At 34.2% G+C, this 26,141-nt stretch overlaps 2 protein-coding genes across 2 annotated transcripts; both read left to right on the plus strand.

The window, feature by feature from the left end:
* The first annotated feature begins 515 nt into the window (after positions 1–515).
* On the plus strand, positions 516–5,170 carry RBL12 (RHOMBOID-like protein 12). Its single transcript, XM_039038035.2, has 8 exons — positions 516–994; positions 1,764–1,884; positions 2,765–2,884; positions 3,647–3,757; positions 4,207–4,251; positions 4,463–4,567; positions 4,645–4,686; positions 4,811–5,170. The coding sequence occupies exons 1-8, from the start codon at positions 618–620 to the stop codon at positions 4,898–4,900; spliced, it is 1,011 nt and encodes a 336-aa protein (XP_038893963.1). The 5' UTR covers positions 516–617; the 3' UTR covers positions 4,901–5,170.
* A 2,459-nt stretch (positions 5,171–7,629) lies between these two features.
* Positions 7,630–18,407, plus strand: LOC150034538 (uncharacterized). Its single transcript, XM_090316225.1, has 4 exons — positions 7,630–7,973; positions 8,069–8,127; positions 8,220–8,268; positions 17,733–18,407. The coding sequence occupies exons 1-4, from the start codon at positions 7,823–7,825 to the stop codon at positions 17,831–17,833; spliced, it is 360 nt and encodes a 119-aa protein (XP_090172351.1). The 5' UTR covers positions 7,630–7,822; the 3' UTR covers positions 17,834–18,407.
* The last annotated feature ends 7,734 nt before the right edge of the window (positions 18,408–26,141 follow it).

A 26,141-nucleotide genomic window follows, 5' to 3' on the forward strand; every position in this document is an offset into this window, starting at 1 on the left:
AGACAAACTTATAACTTTACGAGACAAATGATAGACTATCTCGTTTGTCTATCTCATTTGTCTCGTAAAGTTGTAAGTTTGTTTTGTGAAGTTATTTCACGAGACAAAAGACTTACTTATAAACTCAACTCTACGAGACAAACGACTACTTTTTCAATATAAAAAAAATAAAAGACTACTTTTCAATATACCTACCATTTTTGGAACTCTTAAAAAGGAAATAAATTGTTCCTCTGAACTTAGGACCTTCTAAAAAGGATTATTGTTTGGGACTCTCACATAAAACATTTCTATCTTGAAAATAATGTGAAATTGAAGATTGAATGACCATTTATATTCAAGGCAATTGAATGACCATTAATTAAGAGATAAAATGATATTTTCATGTAGATGGTCCCTCACTCATTGGCAAAAAGATGGAAAAGAGATTAAAAAAATAGATTTTAAAAATGAGGTTTTTGAATTGATTTCTCTATAATTTCCCTCTTTATAAATCCACCCCTCTTTATAGATCCACCTAGACATAGTCACTCCAAGTATAACCCTGTTTCATCAACATCAACTCCCGAAGAAAGGAATTTAGTAACTCCTAACCAGAGCTCATAATCGAGGAAAACATGAACAAGCTCTTTTCTCGCAAACTTGCATCAAGGCTTTCGAATTCCTTCGCCAACTCTCAACATTGTAAGGATTGCGCTTCTTTTGCCACACTAGTGAGAACCCATAACCAAAACCATCTCTTTGCCTCATCCCTCACTCGCCCACTTCAGGATCGCTCGCGTTCATGGAGTTCACATCGAAGTTTTGCGGAGAAAATTCATGGGTTTTCCTCAGTCGCGGTGGTCGGAAAGAGATTCATCTTGAATCCTTCAAACACCCTTTTCAAGGGGTCAATTAAGAGTCTAGTAGAAAGCAGTTCGCTCTTTACGGGAACCCCATTTTCGAAACTGAGATTTCAGTTGAAACCAGGTTTTGATCGTCAATGGGGAGGCAGGTAATGTGTTTGTTCTTTTTGCATCTTTAGCTGTTTTATCAGAAACTTGACTTCTTACAAATGAATTCATCGCCGAAGAATGTGAAGTCCTTGCTTAAATCAACTCATTCGGCGCTGAATATCATGATGTCCATAATTTCATTTTTCGATGGTGAATTCGAATTTTCCCAATTGTATTGTCTTGTTGAAGTTTGCAAACGGTTATTGTCCTGTTCAAGAACAATTGTTATGCTGATTACTACTGGAAATGACATGAGGAAATCGTGAAACTTCTGACTTGGTCACATAGGTTCAACCATTCAAATTTCTTTGTACCCAATTACTGCATTTTCACTAAATATTATCTGGGTTTTATGTAGACATTAGAACCCAAACGGTTATTCTTTGATATTGGGAGTTCTTGAAAATTTTGGAACCTGATCTTTACAACTGTAGGGATAACGTCGTGATGCTTTCTGTTTCATAGGAGACTAGCACGTGTATTTTAGTTGTCTTCCATAGCATATAGACTCTTAGTGCTTGCTGTTATGAAACTTTCTTCTTTGTTGGTGATTAGCATTGTTATTATCATGGGTTACTTTTTAACTCGTTATATAACATATCAAAATAACTTCATAATCATCTGCATTTGAATTGGCTTGGTGAATCTTTTAGAATTGAATACAATAAAACAGGTTATAATCTTTTTAACAAAGGGGAGGATGCTTGGTATCTGATAAACAGTGTTGATTGTTGGGGAAGTCCTTATTTTCGTTTCTCCTATTCACAGGCAATCATGGTTTCAAAGGCTGACGCCGAATGATGTGGTGTTGGGCTTGATTATAGCTAATGTTGCTGTTTTCCTCCTCTGGCAGATTGCTGATCCTATCTTTATGTCAAAAAACTTTACTGTAAGTCCCTCGATTGCAATTACATGCCTCAGAATTGTAGGCACGTCTAGACATTGTTTCTTCTCACCTCTCAATTTGCATAGGATCTCTTTAAGGGCCAATTCATGAGGGGATTGGGGTGTATGGGAAGCCATTCATGAGGGAATCAGGATTTATGGGAGTTAATAATGTCTAAAAATCTAGATATATGGGTATTTGCATGGCTAGGAATCAAGAATACTCATTTTGGTTTTGCTGATATATTCATGACAATTTTGTAATGATGGCTGAAAATATTAGATAACTACGTTGCCAATTTGAGTAGTCGTAGTGGTTAGAGATGCCAATTACCATCCCAGAGGTTGATAGTTCGATTTCCCACCTTTGCATTGTTGAGCTAGAAACGAAATATATTAGATTTGTCCATATAATTGTGATGAAACATCCATTTGTCCCACTCATGCCTCTATAAATTGCAACGAGTGGATTTAGATTACAAATAGAATATATATTTTTAAAACCCATTCATCTCATCGATATCCAAATTATCCCTCCATTGGCTTCTTAAACACCCACGATGCTCAGTAAACCACATTCCTTGAAAGAGATACATGGAATTTGAGATATCCACCACGCCGACCGACATTCAAGACTTCTCAAAATGAATGGCCCTAATAGTTGTGATCAACTTAACATCATCAATAGTTTTTCTTCTTTATTATTATTATTTGTTATTTTTATTTTCCAAATTGATTATCATGGTTTGAGAAATATTTGTGGCAAGGTTAAGAAAGATATTAGATGCTGTTTTTGAGTTTAAAGATTCAAAGCTTGGAAATTCAATTCAACTGTTCTCCGTTGGTTACATTATATTTTCTGTGTTTCAATGTTCTCTACACAGATCTCTATAGAAAATGTTAGAAGCGGCCGCATACATACTTTGATTACATCAGCCTTCAGTCATAAAGAAATTGGCCATATAGTATCCAACATGATTGGACTATACTTCTTTGGGATGAACGTATGGCATTCTTTCTTTGAACTTCTACTAGGTCCTGATTTTTATTTTATTTTATTTTTCTGTTTACATGTGTGTGGCTGATATAATTTTCTGTTTGTTATGATCTGATCTTTACTGCTTTCCACTTTTTGGCTTATATTCTAATCTTGTAGTTGCATTTTTTTAAACATAATCTCGTAGTTATATATACTCTGCTTGTCGCTTTGGTATTATCTCATTTTGGGGTAGCTATGGTAATATAATATTTTTAACAGCCAAATTTGACCGTCTATCTTAAAGTTATGCCTTGTGATTAGAAAGAATTTTGAAAATACTTGCTTTGCTTCAATAAATATTGATTAATGAACATTATGAGTGCCTTTTATGTCAATTTTAGAGTTCATACTGGATTCGGAGTAATATATTTTGATTCAAGTTGTTATAGGGTGAGCTTGAGATGGCTTTTGGATATGTGAAATGTATTCAAGCCTGTTAAAAGAGTGTTTCAAAATTCCCGTACGATGTTTTTTTTTTTTTTTTAAAAAAAAATTATGAGTGCTCGCCAAGGAACCGTGCATTCCAAGCTCACCATTAGTCCACATGTGAACTATAATCCAATCCATTCTGTTTGTCTCACAAGTTTGTATGCTACTTATAAAGTTAGTCTTACTGTTTTGCCACGATCTTTCCAGAATATGATAATACTTCATTAATGTTAAAACTGACCTGTTCCCCAGCCTTTTTAGCATTGATACCTGGCCTTATATATTTTGCCTCTAACAGATTGGTAGGGTATTTGGTCCTGAGTTTTTGTTAAAATTGTATCTGGCTGGAGCAATTGGTGGGTCAGCATTTTACTTGGCGCATAATCTGTTTCAAGCATCGTCCTCAAAGGTATGCAAATTGTGTATGGGCTCAGTTCTTTCATTCAAATTGCAGGGACGCTTGTCTTGCAAAATTTTCCGAGTGGAGATGTAACTGCTACTTATATGATGTAAAGGCAACATAAACAATTTGATTTAGATGTATGTTGTGCTGATGCAATGGACTAAACCAGAACCTGAGCTTCGTTTGCTGTCTTTCATGTAGTTGAGAGCACTTTGATATCAATTGTGCATTCACAATGGTAGAAGGGAAGTTCATCTACCAGTGGAACAAACCACTTCGATTGGACTTCTCTTGATATATTCATGAATATACATATCCATTTTGTGGGAGGGGGTTTCCTCAACCCCTGCCCTTAGGCTACTGTTTTTTTTCTTTGATGCAAGTTATTTGCCGATTGTCGATTAATTTACAAACTGAATCTTAAACATTGTTTGCTGGTTTCTTGCTTTCTACAGAGCCGACCATTTTGGGGAAAGGACCCAGTACGAGCACAAGGATTGGTATGCTTTTGGAAATTCTTCGCTTTATTACTTCTTCAAATGTAGAAGCCAACTGAAGAACTCAGTTATCTCCTTAATAAACCTGATCACTTCCAACATGAAATTTGTTTTTCTGAAATATCTGTGTGCATTATATTGATCACCTTTGACTTTCAAACATACTTATTAGAACTTGTATAATCATTGGTATTTGTTTTGTTTGATTGCTTAGGGCGCGAGCGGAGCGGTAAATGCTATCATGCTGCTTGATATATTCCTCTTCCCAAAGTCGACCCTCTATCTCGAATTCTTTATACCTGTTCCTGCCATCTTACTGGTAAGCTCAACCCTAAACAGTAGAAAGAATCACAGTTCACTATGAAAAATCCTGAAAGATTCCTTGTTTAATTACAGGGCATTTTTCTCATTGGAAAAGACATGTTGAGGATACTAGAGGTAGGATGTTTAATTGAATACCTAAACTTCTCCATCCAACTCGACCTTCAGTTCTTATCGCTGTTACATATAACTGGTCTTCTCCTGTTAGACAAATTCATAAATATCTGTATGTTCTCTGCAGAATGACAGCCAAATTTCAGGATCTGCGCACCTGGGGGGTGCTGCAGTTGCAGCCTTAGCCTGGGCCCGAGTTCGCCGAGGACGTTTCTGAATATTGGAAGAACTTTAACTGTGTTTGATGCAGCAATGCTCATCATCAACTTCTTTCCCAATCCTCTCACTCTACATTATCTTCTTTCTAATGTATAGAATCTGAAAGATTTTTCAAATTGGTTTAATACATTTGATTTAACTTAGGATAGTTAATATATGTCACACTGCCTAATGCCAATCCATTGGAGCCAATTTGCAGATCAGAAGCTCATTCACAACTGGAATTAAATTTTGGCCTGAATAAAAAACGATTGTGTTATTTTCTTAATCATGGGATAGAATTAAAAATCTTTTCGTATTAATGATACAATTTGATGGGATGGTATTTGATATCTTCTAGAACTATAATCAGAACTATAATTATAGAGGTAACCAGTGAATTTTAAAATTATATTTGAAGTTAACTCTATCTCTAAATTAATTATGACGTGAACTATCGTAAATGTATTAGTTTATGTCGAAATTTATGATTTAAATCAATTCCAAAAATTTTATAAGTCAATCAATTTATACTTTTTACAAAATTCCAACCAACCCTTAAAGTAAGTTGTTTATTGACTACCATCTTAATATTAGATACTAGGGACATCGTGCTACTTACAAATAGGACATTATTTCATTCTTTGTCAAATGTTTATATTTGTAATGTAAAATTCTTACAGAAAATATGAAGTAGACAATAAATTTATTGTAAACTTCTTGGTTCACTAGTTACTATATATGTAATATAACTATTTGGTTTTTCATCATTAATTACTCATATATTCAAGTAAGTTATTGTTTCTTTTCTTTCTCATCCTCTCTTATTGAAAAGTTAAATGTACTTAAAAAAAAAGTTATCTAATTAATTGAAATGGGATCGACAATTTTCAAATAGGAGTGTTCATATATTGGATTGAATTGGGTTAAACACTTTTTAGACCTTATCTAATTGTTCGGGCTGTAAGTTTCTTCAACCCAAACGATCTTTATTAAATAGAGAAATTGTGTTGGATGGCCAAAACACAATATCTAATTGAAAATATAGCCGTTTTTTCATTTTATGATCTATGGCCAAAATATGATGTACAGGGTCCATCTGCATAATTTTCCAATGCCTCCCATATATGGATGATGTATATTTTCCTTCTTTTTAGGCAAACCCACACCAACAAATAAAAAAAAAAGTCCCATGATTTTAGGAAAACCCACAATATCCAATTGGGAATATAACCGTTTTTTCATTTTTAGGGTTTATGGCCAAAATATGATGTGTAGGGCCATCTCCAGATGTAATTGTCTAAAAAATAATGACGTTAAATAAAATTAAAACAAATATATGTATATACAATTGTATCCTAAATAATTTTTTTAAAATTAATAATGAGTTCGGATTGAGTTGGGTTGGTTTGAATTATTTAAGGTGAACTATGAACCAACTCAACCCATAAAATTTTCATTTATTTGAATCCAACTCAACCCAAATGAGGTGATAACCCAACCCAAACTGTATGGGATAGGTTGGTTGATCAAAATTTTCAGTTTATCGGGTTTTTTGAACACACCTATTCTCAAAAAGTATAGAAATGAAACTTTTCAAAGTCAAAAGAATTATTAAAATTGATCAAAAAGTCAAAATAATTATTAGAGGTTAACATATTATATTTATTTTGAGGTTAACATATTATATTTAACAAATCATTTAATTTTTGAAAACGTTAAAATATAAAAAATGTCCTTGAACTTTATACTTTGTGTGAAAAATACTCCGGAATCTTCAAAAGTTTAAAAAATACCCTTGAACTTAAAAAAATGTTAAAAAATAATTTTATTGTTAGTTTTGGTTGGAAACCATTAATGTTTTGTTTCCAAAAAAACTCTTGAACTTTCAAAAGTTAAAAAAATATCCTTAAACTTAAATAAGAGTTCAAAAATACTATTACGGTTAATATATGAATTGAAATCGTTAATACCTTGTTCCAAAAGTACTTTTAAACTTTCAAAAAGATGCATGAGCTATTATCTTTATCTTAAAAAAAAGATTAAAAATGATTTAACCATTTATCTACACCCATTACCTTCCTCTTCCATTTCTTCAGTTAAGGCATATAAATTATGACAAAGAGAAAGTAAATAATGAAAGCACCAAAAAGACCTTAGGACTTATATGTTTTAACAAAATTGTATGTTAGTAGCCAAATTTGTCCTTTTTATATTTGTTTGTTTATTGGTTTGATAAGTTTTAATGGGAGAATTTGATCACTATACTTATGGTGAAAGTATTATTATTATTATTTTTTGTAAGGTCAAGAATATTAATGACTTTTGAAAGTTCTAAGGATATTGTTTAAACAAGTATTAACCGTTTGTGTTCATATGTAACGTCCCAAATTTTGAGGTAAATTTTAATTTAATCAACTTTAATTATTTGGGATGTATGTTGAATCTTTAAGGCTTAGATGTTTTACTTTGAAAAGATTGAACTTAATTCAAGTAATGTTTAATTCAATTAGTGGAAATTGATATTTATTTGGAAAAGACTTCCTCGTTTAATAAAAGTTTTTTGGGGTTTAATTTGAATTTGGAATTTGAGAAGTAAAAGGGAAATTATATATTTGGGAGAAAGGGGGGAAATTGATGGAATGGAAAGGAAATTAAGAAAAAAAAGAATATATTTATAAAGATATATGTATATTTGTTTAGGAAAAGGATCAGGATTTTAAAAGAAATATATATAAGGGTTGCCTTGAGAAGCATGCCACCAAAGGAAAAAAGAAGTGAGGTTCTCCTTCTTCGTGAACCCTTTGGTTGTCGTCTCTCTCTGTCTCTCTCTTCCGCTGGCCACCATGACCAGCCACTGGACGTCGCTTGTCCGCGTCAGCCGTTGGAGCCTTCGTCTTCAAACGCCAGCCACACACGCTGTCATTAACCATCTAACTGCATGAGGTTTCGTCCAGCTGTCGTTCATACTATCCGCCAGCCACCGTCCATCGCTGTTTCGAGCTGTTTAGCCGTCGCCGATCTACGCGCGACGTCAGCTTCGTCAATCGCCTCTTTTGCTCGTCGGAGTTCATTGGATTTTGCTGTTTGGGGTAAGATTTTGGACATTTTGGATTCTTCTTGTTTGATTCTTTAATGTCCAACAAGTTTCTGGTTTAAGTCGTATGCTTTGGATTTTTTATGGAAGGTTTGGAGCCTTTGAAGCGGCTATCCAACAATATTAAGGATCGATTTTGGGCGGTTTTGGTAAATATTTAAGATTATAAGTATTTTCAACGATGATTATATTGATTATGAATGTTGTAAATCGAGTTTGATGCTTAAAACTTTGCGTTTAGGTTTTGGGTCTTGCTGATTTGAGGTGGTTTTGGTTCAACCACGTTTTGAGTAAGTAATTTGGAATTGTATAGGTCAAATTGTCTGTTGGGGTGAGGTTCGAGGATTTGACTTAAGTTTGAATATGATTTTGTTTTAGGAGTTTGGTCCAAGAATACTTTAATTCAAGAAGAATACATGACTAGGTCTTAGGACTTGTCAAATGCTTCCACCTATAATTTTTTCCTCATGTTTTCGTATTTTAATTTAGAAGTTAAACATTTAAATTCTTGAGTGATTTATTCGAATATGTATTTAATTTATTTATTTTTATTTAAGTTAGGGGTACCCTGAACAACTGATCTATGATCTATGATCTTCGAGATTTTATATTAGAAATTTGTTTTGCTAGATTCTTTGGTCAATTTACGTGAAAAAGTTGTTTTGAGATTTATACATGCATGTAGTAACGATTCAATTCCCATTCTAGAAATTCAGGTCGTTACAGTTGATATTAGAGTCTAATTTTTTAGGTTCTGTAGACTGACTTACTATGAAAGTCCAGGTTGTTCCATTGGCCATTAACGGATTCCTCATCATCACCAAGTATGTTCTTTAACTAAAAAAAAAAAAAAGAAGAAGAAGAAGAAGTCCTTAGCATTATATGCATGGAATATTGCATGAATTACAGTTGTAATTGCTATGTTTTTGTTGGTAGAAAATTTGACATGAGCTCACTATATGTGAACGTTAGGTTATGACACCAAAACTTAGGGTAAAGAGGAAGGTTAGGGGAGGAGTTCAAGATCCAAGTTTAGGACCCCTAAATTCGAGATCCCCAAGTTTAAGACTCTTACCTCTAGAGATATCCAATTTCCCCACGGGGGGCCTTCCCGACTAGGTGGGGAATGGGGGAGGGAGTGGGGGAAAAAATTCTCTATGAGCTAAACGGGGACAGGGACATTCCCCGTCCCCGCCCCGTTCCCCTCTTCACCCCGACTAGCTTTTACATATTTATTTAGTATAGTTATCTAACGTTATGTTATTATTATTATTATATAAATATTACATTTAAATTTCAAATTTGATTATTTATTGAGAAAGATAATGAATATGTTTAAATTTAAATTATATATGTAAATAATTTGATTTATATTTATTTCTTTCTACTAAAAAATAATTAGCTTTTTTAGGCTAAAATTTGAGTAATTTATCTTTAAATTCAAATTGTCATATAAAACTAACCATAATAAAAAATTTAGTGATAAAATTAATTATTTAATTAAATTTTTTTCATATTAGTGATTTAAATTAATTGACATTTTACAACAAAAAAAAAGTAACGGGGAAAAATTTCTCGCCCCGATCCCCGTGGGGAATTTCACGGTATCGGGGAATGAAATGAGGAGCGGGGATGGGGATGGGGAATGGCATCCCCGCCCCGCCCCGTGGACATCTCTAGTTACCTCCGACGCCACATGGTGCTCAGGTTGACGAGGATGCAATGGCAGAGCGAATTGGGAGAGCTATGACTTCGTCTTTGTTGGGGAGGTTACAGGAACTAGTTTGCAGCGTAGTGGCAGAACCGGTAGCTCATACTAATCAGACTCAACAAACCCAGAAACAACAAGTACCATCCCCGTAGGTCCAGTCGACACATGTGCATGCTTAGAATCATAAATTACAGGACTTGTCTCTGGAAGTAAAGCATTTGCGAGATTTTAGAAAGTATAACCCTCTTACGTTCAATGGGCCACTGAAGAACCCAACTAAGGTAGAGCTATGGTTGTCCATTGTGGAGACAATTTTTCGATATATGAAGTGCCCGAAGATCAGAAATCCTAATGCGCCGTCCTCTTACTCACTGAGAATGCCCAACATTGGTGGCGCTCAACAGAATGAGTGATAGAAACTAATGGTGGACAGGCAACTTGGGACTAGTTCAAGGAATGGTTCTATGCGAAGTATTTTTTTGCCATTGTGAGATACAACAAGTAGATGGAAATTATGAATTTGAAGCAGGGAGTAATAACCGTGGAGGAACGTGAGGAGGAATTTGATAAGCTTTCTTGCTTTGCCCTTGACCTAGTGCCCATGGAGGTGAAGAAGGCTGAACGATTTGTAAATGGACTAAGAGATGGAATACGCAACATTGTGTAAACTTTTGAGCCGACTACCTATGCAACAACATTCTGTGCAACAACTCAGTCGGTTGCCTATTAGGGGAGGCATTCTTGAAATCATTAGTAGGGGAATCCAGCTCGGGCCAAAAAAGGAATGCAGATTTAAATCTCTTAAGCCATTATAGAAGAGTCGGAATTTAAATGGGTCGTCACGACATTTTTGAAGGAAGGGTGAAGTTCCATTACAGAAGCGGAAATCGACACATTATGCATTATCACGGAAAAATACAATATACATAAAAGAGGAGGAAAAGAGAAGTAAGGGTTTGGAAAAACTTACCCTAGAAGCCAAAACCTCTTCATGAAATCCTCCTTTTTGAATCGCTCACGAACTAAATAAATTCCAACGAATGAATCAAACCAAGATGGCCACTACCACAAGAGTTTCCTCTGTATTCTCTGTAGGGGAAGAGAAACACAAGAGGTGTGGGCTCTGTGATCTTTTGAGAAGAGGGAAGAAAAAAATATTTGAGAAGAGAGGAATTTTCTTTCAGAGAGATAAAGTTGTAAAAACTCCACAGAGACCTTCTCTGTGAAGAAGATGAATGAGATCATTGAAACTGATTTCCCACTCACCACGTTTTTTCAGAGAGAATTAAGGGGAGAGACGTTATTTCCCTCCTTTTAATTTTGAAAAATAAAATTAAAATAACATAATTTTAATTTAAATAATAATTATATATATGTATAATAACTTGAAGGATCCCAAATTGAAGGGACCTTAAGCGGAAGCGGGTTCGTCCCAAATCCCATTTTTACAGAGAACGAAATTTTACATAAAAATACAAACAAATTATGCATTTTAACAAAATTAAATATAGCATGCTCAATATAAATAAATTTTAGGGTTTCATGAAACCTTACCTTTGAAGACTTTCTTCAAGAAATCACTCGTTCTGCAAATCACGAACAAAGCCAAAAATGCCAATTGGGACACCACCAATTAGAGATCTTAACATTATCAGGTAGAGAACCCAGGAGTAATGAGCTCTGGCTAATTTGGATCGAGGGAAGGGATGATGAGAGAAGATAAGAGGAATTTTTCTCTTTGAGATTTTCCACAGAACTTTTCTGTCTCACACACTTTTTTCTCCTACTTGCAGGTTGAAGATGAAGACTCTTTTCAAATCCAAAAACCAAAAACCTCCCACTTACGTAGGTGGAGAGAAAAAAGGGAAGAGAGTTGCAACTCCCTCCTACATTCAAATAAAATTATTTTTTTTAATTTGTTATTTAATATATATATAAATATGATAACTAACTTATTATATAACCTATAGATTTAATATTGTATCATATACAATATAACATATAGTTTCTTTTCTCTCACATATGACATTTAATATAAATCACATTTGTATTAAATTTAACAATTATGAATCTAATTCATATATTCAATATTTGAATAATATTCAAATATTTGATTCATCTCATAAATAATATAGTGTATTAAATACAATATAATAATTATATCACATATAATTAAAATAACTTAATTATATCATATATAATCAATTCCCTCAATTAATTTGAACAATTCAAATTAATCCAAATACTAATTCTCATCTAGTCCTATTGAGCTACCAAGGGGACCTCATGGACCTGTAGCTTGAAGCTTCAACGGTACGTGAATAATTAATTAAACTCTTTAATTTAAATTATTCACTATCTGTTAAGTGACAGACACTCCAATAAAGACTGCCAGCTGCACTCTTCGCACTACAGATATATTTCTGTGTCCATTGGATATAACCAATCAACAGTACGATGACCCCTCACAAATTACTTGTAAGTACAACTAGGCCAAAATTACCGTTTTGCCTCTGTAGTTACATCTAACTTCTTAAGTACCACTGATCCCTCTAATGAATAATAAATCATAGTCCAACTATGATCGAACCCCTCTCAGGCCAAGAGAGGGTGTGACGCCACATTGTTCAAGCCTTGGAATCAGCCCTTAAGGGAGAAGTTTATCTACTTACCCGGACATTGAGGAAGGAGTGAATTCCTTCTTGTGTATCTGCATTCCCAACTCCCCAATCAGGCGAATCCCCAAAATGGTAGGCATGTTGAGTCGGCGATCTGGCCACTCTCATCCATACAAATCAAAGGACAACCTTCATAGGCAAGGGTTCATAACTCACTCAGGATTCAGGTCATGTTACCTATGGTCATCTTAGTAAAATGTAAGTCTCTATAATAAACGATGTTATATAATGAGACTAAACATTTCGTGGTCCGGTCTTATACAAACTTCTTTATATAGAATATCTCAGCTCACATGTCTCCACATGTATGATCAGGATTAAATCATTTATAGCACTTTACAACAATTGCAACACCTACAAAGCGGGTCATACTTGTAGTGTCACCAGGATAAGGTACCCAACCTTATCCATCTACTACATACCATTTAGGTTATCACTTAAACATGATCCACCTATCTACATACATATTTAAGCTACAAGATAACCTTGGATATTAGTTTATTGGTTCGTGGTTAATGCAACTAATTTTGAAATAAAACATCATATATTTTATTAAATAAATAATAAGTTTGTACAATATAATTACAAACTATAGGACCCTACGAGATTTAGGGCATCAACCCTAACAATCTCCCACTCGACCTAAAGCTAGTGGGGTGTACAGTGTAAAAGTCAAACTACAAAGTATACAAAAATAATAAACTAGGGCACAACCCGCCCAATACAAATCTTCCACTTGCCCTAGTCTACACGTGGCTTGTCCCATAAACCCATACTCTGCAGGTAACCCTCAAACATCTTAGCCATGAGGGCCTTTGTAAATGGATCAACAAGATTGTGCTCCGAAGCTATCTGCATGACAATCACGTCCCTTTGATGCACAATCTCTCGGATGAGATGATACTTTCGCTCTATGTGTTTGCTGCACTTGTGACTCCTAGGCTCTTGGGAATTAGCCACAACACCACTATTATCACATTAAAGTGTGATGGGCTTTTGCTTGCTTAGGATGACAAAGTTGAACCATATCATATGTAGTTTAAATATCTTATGTATGTGATATATGTTATATTTAAATTAAAAATGTATCTGCATATTATATTCCATGTAGATTTTAAATCCCACAATAGGAAAACATGTTTCATGCATTGATATATGTTATAAATTAGTTATAATGTATATAGTATGCATGAGTAGGATTTCATAAATTTAATATAAGTGTTATATTAATGTATGAAATGCTTTTGTGAATATTATAGTATGTCTATATTTTTATAAGAGTTATAAAATGAGTTAGACATTTAAAATCTATAACAAAGATAAGATGCATGCTCACTTAGGATCAAGAACACCTTGTTTTAATAGTTAAAATAGGTCGTTATCTTATAAAACTCGATTACAAACTCAATCGGTCTATAATCCTATCTAAGGCTGGAGGTACTTAAGTTGATGGTTTACGTAACACATCCTACTTGGGGATTTTAGTCAATATACTGAGTGTTGTTAACTGAGCATGCGTGAGCGGTGTGAGGTTATAAAACTTGTTTATCACCTAGACATTGTAGGTTAAATCCAAATATAAATGTTATACTTGGATTAACTACATAGACTTTGGATGTTTATTAGTTGAAATATACCTAAGTACAAGAGATACCCAAATAGTTAGCCAATTTCACTTGGTCTAGAAAATCTCAGGATTCTTATATTTGGGAACGTCTGGACCGTTTTCTTTGTAATTCCTCTTTTGACTTGCTTTTTAATCATTATTTAGTTTACCACCTAGATTGGACCAACTCTGATCATAGGCCTATCGAATTCAACTTACTTCCTAACAAACAAGCTTTATGAATAACCATAAATCATATCTTCAAATTCGAATAAAACGGGATCTCTTACCCGGAGTGCAAAGAAATTATTAATAAAAATGGTAAGTGGATTCAGAAGGATCAATTTCCATCCTCCCTCCAAGAAAACCTTCATAGTTGTTCCTTAGCTCTAGGAAGTTGGGGGGAAACTAAAACAAAAGAGTTTAAAAATAAAATAACAAAATGTAAGAAAGAGCTAAAGGATGCTTATTGTAATTTTCACGATGTTGATTTTAGCAAAATTCATGAAATTGAATTCGCGCTTCATAGACTATTGGAAGAGGAAGAAATATATTGGAAACAAAGGTGTAGGGAGGATTGGTTAAAATGGGGGGACCAAAACACTAAGTGGTTCCACAAAAAAGCTTTAATGAGGAAAAGGAAAGACAAGATTAATAGTATTCTTGATTCTCGAGATTTCTGGACAGAAGATCTGAAATCCATCGAACAAACAATTGTCAATTACTTTCATGAGCTTTTTTCATCTTCCTTTCCTAACCAAGATGTTATTGATAAGGTGCTTAAATCTGTTAAACTAAAAGTGGATAACTTTATGAACAATAAATTTCTTTCACCTTATACAAAACAAGAAGTGGAAAAATCTATTTCTCAAATATTTCCCACAAAGGCCCAGGCCCTGATGGTTTTCCTGCCCTTTTCTATCAACACTATTGGGATATAGTTGGCCCCAACACAATAAGCAATTGTCTTGACATCTTGAATAACAAAGAAAGTATCAAAAAGTTGGAATAATACTCATATAGTTCTTATTCCAAAAACTAAGAATCCAACTAATATGGGCCATTTTAGACCTATAAGCTTATGTAATGTCAATTACAAAATTGTTTCAAAAACCATTGTTAATCGCCTTAAAGACATCCTTGATAAATCTATTTCAGCATCCCAATTTGCTTTTATTTCGGGTAGAACAATTACTGATAATATAATAATGGGTCATAAATGTCTCCATCATTTATCTAACAAGAAAATTGGAAAAAAGGGTATTACAACCCTTAAACTAGACATAAACAAAGCTTATGATAGAGTGGAATGGAGTTTTCTTGAGAATATTATGGTTAAACTTGGTTATGATCTTAAATGGATTTCTCAGATTCTGGATTGTATATCTACAATTATTTTCTCTTTTATTATCAATGGTGAAGTCAAATGATCTATTGTTCCAAGTAGAATCTTGAGACAAGGAGATCATTTACCTCCTTACTTGTTTTTATTAGTTATTGAAGAATTGTCTTATCTTGTGCAAGAAGCAAACAAGAAAGGAACTCGCTGTGGTTTTGAATGTTCCAGATCTTGTCCACTAATATCCCACTTACTATTTGCTGATGACAGCTTGATTTTCTATCAAGCAGATGGGAAGAACTATAAAAATCAGAAATATATCTTGAAACTCTATGAGGAAGCTTCAGGTAAGAGTATCAACTATTCAAAATCAACCATCATTTTCTCTTCAAATGTTATAGAAGAGAGAGGAATATATCTTAGTGATATCTTGAGTGTCACTAGGAAGGAGAATCTTGGCTCTTATTTGGCTCTACTGGCATCTTTTACAAGAAATGAAACAAAGGATTTTCAACACATTTTAGAGAGAGTTTATGGTTCAGTTAAAGGATGGAAAAAATCATTTTTTTCAATAGCAAGGAAGGAAACCTTGATCAAAAGTGTGGGTCAAGCCTTACCCACCTACGTTATGAGTTTATTCCAAATGCCAAAAAAAAATTTGTGAAGAAATCACTCGGAGGTTTGCTAGGTTTTGGTGGGGTTCAAATGATGATAAAAAGAGAAACATTGGAAGAGATGGAGTTATTTATGTCTGTTGGGGTGGATGCCTTAAATTCGTAGGGGTCTGTAGTTTGTAATTGTATTGTACAAAAATTTTATTTATTTAATAAAATATGAGATGTTTTATTTGACATTTAGTAGCATTAAACCCACAAACCAATAAACTAACATCTGAAGTTATCATCTGTAGAACATGTATGTAGAGACATATAGGTGGATTATGTTTAAGTGATAACCTAAATGGTCTGTAGTAGATGGATAAGGTTGGATATCTTATCATGGTGACACTACGAATACGACCCGCTTTGTAGGTGTTACAATTTTTGTAAAGTATTACAAATGATTTGATCCTGATCATTCATGTGGACCCACAAGTGAGCGGGGGTGTTATATGCAAAAGAGGTTGTATAATATCGGACCATGAAATGACTAGTCTCATTTATAACGCCGTTCATAATAGAGAATTACATTTCATCAGGATGACCATAGATGACATGACCTAAATCTTGAGTGAGTTATGAACTTCTTGCCTATGAAGGCGATCTTTTGATTTGTACGGGTGAGAGTGGCCAGATCCTCGACTCAATAAGCCTACCATTTTGGGGATTCATCTGATTGGGGAGCTGGGAACACAACTACATAAGATAAAATTCACTCATTCCCCAACGTTGGGGTAAGTAGATAAAATTGCTCCCTTAAGGACTGATTCCAATGCTTGCACAATGTGACATGACACTCTCTCCTGGCCCGAGAAGGGTTTGGTCATAGTTGGACTATGACTTATTATTCATTAGAGGTAATAGTGGTACTTAAGGAGTTAGATGTAACTATAAGGGCAAAATGGTAATTTTGGCCCAGCTGTACTTACAAGCAATTTATGAAGGATCATCGCACTATTGACTGGTTAGATTCAATGGAACACAGAAATATATCTGTAGTGCGAAGTATGCAGTTGTCGGTCTTTTGTGGAGTGTCCGACAGTTAATAGATGCTGAATAATTTAATTAAAAATTTTTTATTCAAGTACCATTGCAGCTTTAATCTACAGGTCTATGAAGTCCCCTCTATAGCTCAACAGGGATTAAATGAGAATCAATTTTGGATTAATTTGAATTGTTCAAATTAATTGAGGGAATTAATTATATGTGATATAATTAATTTTTTTTAATTCTATATATGATATAATTACTATAATGTATATGATACATTATAATATAAAGTTTATTTGAGAGAAAATAAATATTTGAATATGATTCAAATATTAATTATGTGAATTGGATTCATATAATTGAATTAATATAAATGAGATTTATATTAAATATCATTAATGAGAGAATTAAGACTATAGCTTATATTGTATATGATACAATATTAAACCATAAGTTATATGTTATATATGATATAACATATAGTTATATATATATATATATATATATATATATATACTATAAGTTAGTTATTATATATATGTATATAATGGTTTTAATTTTAATTTTGGATATTAGGGAGGGAAATAACTTCCTTTCCCTGATCACTCTCAACTCACGTAACGAGTGGGAGGTTATGTGAGATTTTTTATGGGATTTTCTTTTATTTTACAAAGATTGATCCAAAAGTGATAGCTCTAAAAAAGAGTTATTATTCCTAGCTTAATTCGGGCTCGTTATCGGATTTTACGTGTTTATTTCTCTATCTTGTAGGTATTGAGCAACCAGAAAGTAGAATTGGTGATTTGGAGCATATCAGGGTTAATTTGAAGCAATTTGGAGTTGATTTGAGCATCCGGGCTTCAAATGATTGAAAAAGACCAAAATGCCCCTAGTGGAGCGTTGCAACGCTTATGATTTGCTTAGGTTTGATGCTCACCTAACGCTTGGAGCTAGTAGCTTGAAGTATAGGGGAGTGTTGCAACGCTACTCCTAGCATTGAAATGCTCCGAGATTTATCAACGCCACCGTTGTGACGCTCCAACCCAACGCTAGTGGACAGAATGGTAGTGTTGCAATGCTCCCCAACAGCGTTGCGACGCTACAAACTTTGATGGACGGAGAGCCAAGCGCGCGTGCAAGTGAGCGTAAGGGGCAACGTTGGACTTCTTAGCTTGGCGCTCCTGATCGATTGATTCAACGTTGCAACACTAGTTCTAGCGTTGCGACGCTACCTCGATTTTCTTTAAATATCTCCTTTGGTTTTAGGTCAAAGGAGGCTGAAAAATTGTATTGAATTCAATGGGGGCCGAGGTGAGGCCGAGACTTCTTCCTTTTCCTTTATGTTTTCAGTATCATTAAAATAGTTTTTCTCATTTTATTTCAGATTATGGATGTGTACTGGGACATATCTCGTTGGTTTGTCTATGAATTCGATGAAGTAATTATTTATATAGTTCTTGGATCGAGCATTCGTGTAATTCAATGAGTTTTTTTGTCTAGCTTTGTGTTTTAATTTAGAATTGTGTTTTCTTTGAATCTTGCTGGATTTCGATTTGCTTTTGTGTGTTGGATTGACGCCCCTATCATGATTGCATATCTTCGTTAGTTAAATTGAAGCTCGCACATATCTTTGTAATCGTCCATGCTTTGAGTTTACCCTTGTAGCATCAATTAGATGAGCATGCTTAGGTGTATATGCTGACCTTGAAGCTTTGTATTGCATGTTTAATCTAGATTTAAAGAATAATTTGATCATTTGAAAAAGGCTTTTCTTGACACTTGATCAACATAGTTGAATCCTAAATCTTAATGCATGTGTTTCTAGTTCTTTACGGCTGCTAAAGACCCAATTGCATCTAGGAGCATGTAGGTTAGTTAGGGCACGGTCTTTCAAGCCTTAATTATGAATTAAAATGCTTGATTGGTTTCAAATTAACTGATTGTCGGCCTTTGTAGAGATTAGTTAATTCGCATCAATTGGGTAGCTATGCATGCATAATTTGATGACATGATCCTTTGATGGAAAACATGATTTAAATTACATTGAATTGCTACTTGATCTGAGAACTAGATGAACCAATTATCGTTTCATTTATCCCTAACATTTTTATCTTTCTTGCATTTTATTCAAATTTCAACCAAAAAACCAAAATCACGTTTTTATTGTTTTCTCCAAAGTCAATTTTAATTTAAAAGAAATTAATTCAACGCTTCTATGTGGTTCGACTTCGCACTTACAACTATTGCTACATTTTAGTAGTAATAGGAACAGTTCGGGTTATTACAAATTTTTGTTTTGATCGAGTTGAAGCTTATTAACGACGTAAGTTTCGGGCCTGTCAAAAAGGTTTCTCTAACAAAATCTCAAAACCTTTCCCTCTTCTCTCAAACTTTCCATCTCTCCCAAAATTCACAAAACCCACACAACTTTTGTGATTCTCATCATAAGAGAATACATAAGGCTTCTTGTGGTGGTGTCCATAGTTTGAGGGTTTCGAGTTTGTGCTAGTACGTGGCAATCGGAGATTGTTTTGTTCGTGACTAATTTTGGAGAGGAGGAAATTTGAAGAATATCAGATCTTCAAAGGTAAGGGTTTCTTAGCCCTAATTCTTATTTCCTTTTCTATGTTGACATACTGTAAATTTAGTATTTTGCATAATTTTATTTCTGTATTTTTCGGTTCTGTATAAAACAAAAAATTTGGATGATCCATGTTTCCGCTTAGGGCCTTCACAGGTTCCTTCAATGTCTCCTTAAAAGCTTACGTGGACTAAATTTCATAGACATTTTGGGTTTTAATCAAGCCCTTATAGCTAAACAAATATGGAGACTATTAAAAAAATTCTTCCTCTCTTGTTGCAAGGGTTATAAAAAGTATCTATTATCCAGACTCATCTATTCTTGAAGCCAATTAGAGTCCTAATTCATCTTATCTTTGGAAAAGTGTTTTATGGGGTTGGGACTTATTTAAATTGGGAATAATATATAGTTGGAAATGGAGAGTTGATTAGACTTTTCAGTGATCCATGGTTACCAAGAAGTTTCACTTTTGAACCAATCACTCCATTCTCATACCCAACAATGCTCTAATCTCTGAATTACTTGATACTGATAAACATTGGCTCATTGGAAAATTAGAGAACTGTTGATTAAATGAGGATATAGATGTTATTAAGACCCTTCCTACCAACAAAAAAAATCAAGATAAATGGATTTGGCATTTTGACAAAAGAAGATTGTTATTCTGTTAGAAGTGGATACAAAGTTTTATCAATTCAAAAATCAAAGAAGTATCATCTAGCAGAAACCCATATGAAGTTCTTTGGAATAAATTATGGAATTTATCAACTCCTCAGAAAATAAAATTATTTTGTTGGCGAGCAATTCATGATATAATACCTACAAACCATAATCTTTACAAAAGGGGAGTTAATACTTCACCTGTTTGCCAGATATGTTATACGTTTGAATCTATAGATCACTCGTTGATCAATTATACTTTGATTTGGATTAAATTAACATCTTCATGGATATTCCAGGAAAACTGTAACGAGAGCTTCAAAGATAGATGGTACGACATTAGCAAGACCAACTCTGGTGAGAACTTGAGCATTTATGCAATCGCATGTTGGGTGTTGGGTTTTATGTCTTAAAACCCATGGTTTATAAATAATAAACTTATTCTATTATCAATAAAGATGTTATTGAGGCTTATTTAGTAAAGTTGTTATTGAATATATGAATTGCTCATTTCATTTTTTTAAAAAAAATCTAAATCTGATAAACTAAGATCCATGGATATTAGTTGAGTACTTGGACTTTATATGGAGACATAAGAGTGGATCAAGTTCAAGTAAATAGCCAATACGGTCTATAGTATACAGATAAGGCTGGATACCTTATCTTGGGGACACTATAGGATACGACCCACTTTGTAGTTGTTACAATTGTTGTAAAGTGCTACAAACTATGTGATCCTGAATCATTTATGTGGAGACATGCGAATGGAGGCGTCTTATGCAAAGAGTTTGTATAAGACCAAACCAAGAAATAGGTCACTCTTACTTTATAATGTTATTTATTGTTTAAGACTGACTATTTCAAAGCGATGATCTAGGTAACTTAACCTTAATCCTTAGCTAACTATGACCTCCCTTCTGTTTATTCAAGATTATCGTTAGATTTGCATGGGTGAGGACTAGCTCATCAGCGCCGATTTAATAAGCTCCCCATTTGAAGGGTAAGATCAGATAGATAGCTGGGGATATAGGGTGCAAGACGGAATTCACTCTTACCCGCTTTTAGCGATAGTAGAGAGGTTGTTCCCTTAACTGCTAACTCCAGGTCTTGAACAAGGGGCCATACTCTCTCATTAGCCTGAGAGGGACTTGATTTGGTGATTGGATTATAAACCAGTTGTTCATTAGAGGATCAACATGACTTAAGAAGCAAGATGTAATCCTCGAGGGTAAAACAACTTTTGATCCAACTGTTATTATGAACAAACTTGTGAATGGTTAACTTACTGATTATGGTTATATCGAATGGACAGAAATATATCTATGTGAAGGGTGTGCAACTATTGGGCTTTAATGAAGTGACCCGGTAACAAATGTTGGTTAATTGGGTTAAAGAGTTTTGTCGGTTAATCTCGGATCATTACAGCTCATGATCTGTAGGTCCATGAGGTTCCTCTACTAGCTCATTTTAGACTAAACCTTAGAACAGTTTGACAAATGAGTTTGAAGTATTCAAATTTGATTTTTGGAGTAAAGTGTTAAATATATCTGATGCATTTAACCTAATGTTTAATTGTGAATTAAACATACAGAGAGAGAAAAAGATATTTAAATAAGATTTCAATATCGAAATTTTTTAAATAAGGATTACAAAACAATCAATCAGGATTGATCAGGATTAGTGTGGTTTTAATTAATAAATTTTTTTAATTAATTGTTTAAATTAATTTAAATTAAATAGGTCAAAATTGGACTAAAAGTCAAAATTGTTGACTAGGTCAAAATTGAGATAAAGTCAAAATGTTGACTTCTTTGAGAATCAAGTCAAATTGTTGACTATGGACTTTGAAAGTCAAAGTTTGACTTTTGACCAAGTTAGTGGAAAGATCCAAGATTCATTTAGTTTGAAAATCCATCTTCCATATTTTTTTATTAAAATAATGTTGTTAGGTGTTCATCCCACTTGAAAACGCTAATCCCACTTTGAGTTAGTTAATAAAATTTTGAATGTCAAATTTTTCATTAACTCAAATTTGCACGATTTTCATGATTTTGCCTATAAATAGAATGGTTCTATGAAGTTTAATTCTCTTGGCAAAGTTGAATTTCTTGAGATTTTTCGAGAAAGTTCTAACCCTAATTCTCTCTCAAACCCTTAACCATTTTCTCTTCAAATTGGTCACTTGCCAAATTCCACCATCATGTTTTAAGGTCAAAGAATAGTTGGAAAGACTCTCGTGGTGGTCTACGAACCGTTCGCGAGAAGAATTGTTCATAACCGAAGAAGAATTTGGGCTACAAAGGTTGTATACTCTTATCCCTTTAATTTATGTTAAATTGCATGCTTATTCTTATGAAATTAACCTAATTAGAGTACTTAAGATCTAAATTGCTTCCACTTGTTAATCGTTAACTCCATCAATTGGTATCAGATCATGCTTTTAGTACTCAATTGTTGTTAATCTTAGATTTGGTGAGTAATTATTCATGTGATGAATGAATGTTTGCTAAAATGGATAATTTCGGTTTTGGCATCCAAATTTTCTTCCAGGTTGTAATAATTATCGTAATTGTCTGGTGTTTAATGGGCTTTAATGTCTCAAGATGGATTTTTAAAATTGCTAGAGTCATTATAGTTGATTTTAGATTGTAATTGCTCGATTCCGGTAAAGAAGACAACTTCAATTTCAAAGAGAAAAGCTTTAAGAACCAATTTAGCCTCCCAGACCCAAGAACAGCTCTAGACCCGACTCAGGTCTGCATCAACAACTCCACCCGTGCCCGACTCTGTGTCACCTGCTTCACCCGTGACCCGACTCCACGTCAACTCCTCCTATGCATGCACCCATTCAACCGCTCCAGCCGACCCAAGCGAACCGCGTCTGACCCATCCGCCTGTGCATGCGCCCATCTGGAGTCGGCTCAGCTAATCTAGATGGTCTGGACCGGTTCGGTTTGACTGGTTTGATTGATTTTGGCTGATTTTTGGAGTTTTGGAGTTGGTTCAAGAGGTTTTCAAATGGTTCGAGCTGGTTTGAAGTGTTCAAGTCTGGTTCAATACTGTCTTTAAATTGTTATTGTAATAGTTTAGTTGTTTGCTAGTTTATTATTGTAATAATTTAGTTTTTAGCTTGCTTAGGATTCCAAAACTCGTCTATTTTAGTGTTGTTTATTTAATTATGCATTGTGAATGTATGGATTAAATAATTTATCTGCTGTGTGCATATTGTATGCCATATAGATTTAAAATCCTACCATAGGATAAGCATGTAGCATACATTGAAAGTATACAATAAGTGTTATAATGTATAGTATGCATGTTTAGGATTCTATGATTTATGATATAAGTTGTTATATTAATGCATGGAATGGATGTTTATATAATTGTTATATAAAGCATGTTATATGCATGTTTTAGGTTTTTTTTATCTATGTTATAAGTGTTATAAAAGGATATAGAATTCAAAATCTATAACAAAGATAAAAGCATACTCACTTAGGGTTAATGGAATCCAAGTAATTCTGCTTTAATAGTTAAAATAGGTCGATATCTTGTAAAACTAGTGGTTACAAGAAGAATTCATCTGGTGAGATCCTGTCTAAGGTTGGAGGTATTTAAGTTGACGATTTATGGAACACCTGCTACCTAGGGTTTGAGTCGGCGTATGAGTTACATAACCTGGTTTTATGAGCATGTGTGTATGATGTGAGGTTTTGAAAGGTTTATCACCTAGCATCATAGGTTTAAATCCAATATCAATGTTATGCTCAGAAAAATCACATAGACTTAGGGTATGTTTAATTAGCCAAAATATATTCCTAAGTAAAAGTATATCCAACTGTCTAGAACACTTCAACGGGAGATTATTTATATATACGATATATTATTTTTAGCTCTCACATCTCTAAGAGTTCACACCGTAGACCCATGCTTGGCTTAGAGTCACCCTGAAAGTGACCTCCATTCGGAAATTATTTGCATGGATCAACAACAAGGTGAATAGGGGAAGTTGTTTATAGTAAATGGGAGAAGGAAGGGTGTCAACACATCCTACGGTCTCATCCATTAAGTTGGACCGTGAGATTCCCATGTTGTGTCTGCTGTCATTTTTAGGCGGCTTTAGCTAGTCGTCTTTTCGGTGACTATTCCCCTCGAGGGTTGTAACATGGGATTTGAAATAACTCAAACTCTAGAAATGGATAGGGTCTCTTAGGTCGATTTTTGAATTTGACTCTCCAATTCGGTAGCATTGGTGGGGCCAACCTTTGGGGTTTGAAAATGGTGGGTCACACTTACGAGAATTACTAAGTGTTGGTATATTCTAAACCAAAGAAACGTAGCTAAAAGATCTATTGGAGTATGAGTTACTCTGGTAATAGTGATTAGCTGAGATTGTCTCAATTCAAAGGAGGAGTAGTAGACTACCCTTTGGTGGATGTTGCTCTAAACCTCTGATGTATCGTTGCAATAAGAATAATGATGGGTACATTATTATCTTTGCTAAATCTGGTTGGATAATATTAAAAAGGTTTACAACAATTCACTAATAGAATTTGTTTATATTTTCAGCATGACTAGCTCATTAGTACAATTACTTGCTTTCGAGAAACTTAATGGGGACAATTATGCTACGTGAAAATCAAATTTGAATATAATACTGGTAACCGATGATATTAAGTTTGTTTTAACTGAGAAGTGTCCTCTAAACCCCAACTAAAACGTAAAGTAAACTATTCCGGATGTATATGATAGGCGGGCAAGGGCGAATGAAAAAGACAAAGTCTACATTCTTGCCAGCATATCTAATGTCTTGGCTAAGAAACATGATAGTATGTGTATCGCTAAAGAGATTATGGAATCTCTGCAGGGGATGTTTGGACAACCGTCCTTCTCCCTCAGATATGATGCCATAAAGTAGGTTTATAACTGTCGTATAAAAGAAGAGACCTCTGTTAGAGAACTTGTCCTGGACATGATGCTCCATTTCAACGTGGTAGAAGTAAACGGAGCTATCATAGATGAGAAGAGTCAAGTCAATTTTATTCCAGAGTCTCTTCCGAAGAGCTTCTTACAGTTCCGCACAAATGCGATGATGAGCAAGATAGAATATAACTTGACTACTCTTCTCAATGAGCTTCAGAATTATTAGTCCTTTTTGAAATCTAAAGGTCAGGAAGCGAAGGTAAATGTTGCCACCACGAATAAAGTCTACAGATGATTGTCATCTAGGAAAAAGTCTAGCCCTGCTTCTTCTAAGAATAAGAGTGTTCCAATGAAAAATGGTAAGGGGAAAGGGAAGAGTCCTACTGGTCACAAAGGCAATGCTGAAGTTGCAGATAAAGGAAAATGTTTCTACTGCAACAAGGACGAGCACTGGAAAGTAAACTGCCTAAAGTACCTTGCGGAGAAGAAAGCTGAAAAAGAAAAACAAGGAAACTAAATTTCTGAAGAATGCTTGTAGAAGGCGAGATAACTTTCATGATTGTGAACGGGAGAGGTTGTCTCAGCAAAATCAGCGAGAGTTTCTAAAGCTGTGATTCGGAGATACATTCATTATATTAGATAATGTACTTTTTGTTTCTGAAATAAAATGAAATCTTATATCTATCTCTTGTTAGAACAATTGAACAAAGTATTTTTTGACATAAATGAAGTGTTCATTAGGAAAAGAAGTATTCTTATTTGTTCTACTAGAAAACAACTTATATATTAAAACCAACCAAAGTGAAGGCTATTTTAAATATTGAGATGTTTAAAACGGATGAAACTTAAAATTAGAGATGAGAAGTTTCTCCTAATGCCTATCTTTGGCACTTTAATCTCAATAGGATATTGGTTAAGAGTGGACTTTTAAATCAGTTAGGATACAACTCTCTACCACCGTGTGAGTCTTATCTTAAAAGTAAGATGACCAAAAGATCTTTTATGAAAAAATGTCT

Source organism: Benincasa hispida, chromosome 8, assembly GCF_027475165.1.
Source record: "Benincasa hispida cultivar pf3 chromosome 8, pf3_genome.v1.1, whole genome shotgun sequence".
NCBI classification, from domain to species: domain Eukaryota; kingdom Viridiplantae; phylum Streptophyta; class Magnoliopsida; order Cucurbitales; family Cucurbitaceae; genus Benincasa; species Benincasa hispida.

Bases quoted from the DNA above. Each gene is read 5' to 3' on its own strand.
- RBL12 (XM_039038035.2), top strand. From the start codon at position 618: ATGAACAAGCTCTTTTCTCGCAAACTTGCATCAAGGCTTTCGAATTCC. The intron at 2,885-3,646 runs GTATGGCATTCT...TGCCTCTAACAG, and splicing joins TATACTTCTTTGGGATGAAC to ATTGGTAGGGTATTTGGTCC. The intron at 4,252-4,462 runs GTATGCTTTTGG...TTGATTGCTTAG, and splicing joins CAGTACGAGCACAAGGATTG to GGCGCGAGCGGAGCGGTAAA.
- LOC150034538 (XM_090316225.1), top strand. From the start codon at position 7,823: ATGAGGTTTCGTCCAGCTGTCGTTCATACTATCCGCCAGCCACCGTCC. The intron at 7,974-8,068 runs GTAAGATTTTGG...TTTTTATGGAAG, and splicing joins ATTGGATTTTGCTGTTTGGG to GTTTGGAGCCTTTGAAGCGG. The intron at 8,128-8,219 runs GTAAATATTTAA...CTTTGCGTTTAG, and splicing joins ATCGATTTTGGGCGGTTTTG to GTTTTGGGTCTTGCTGATTT.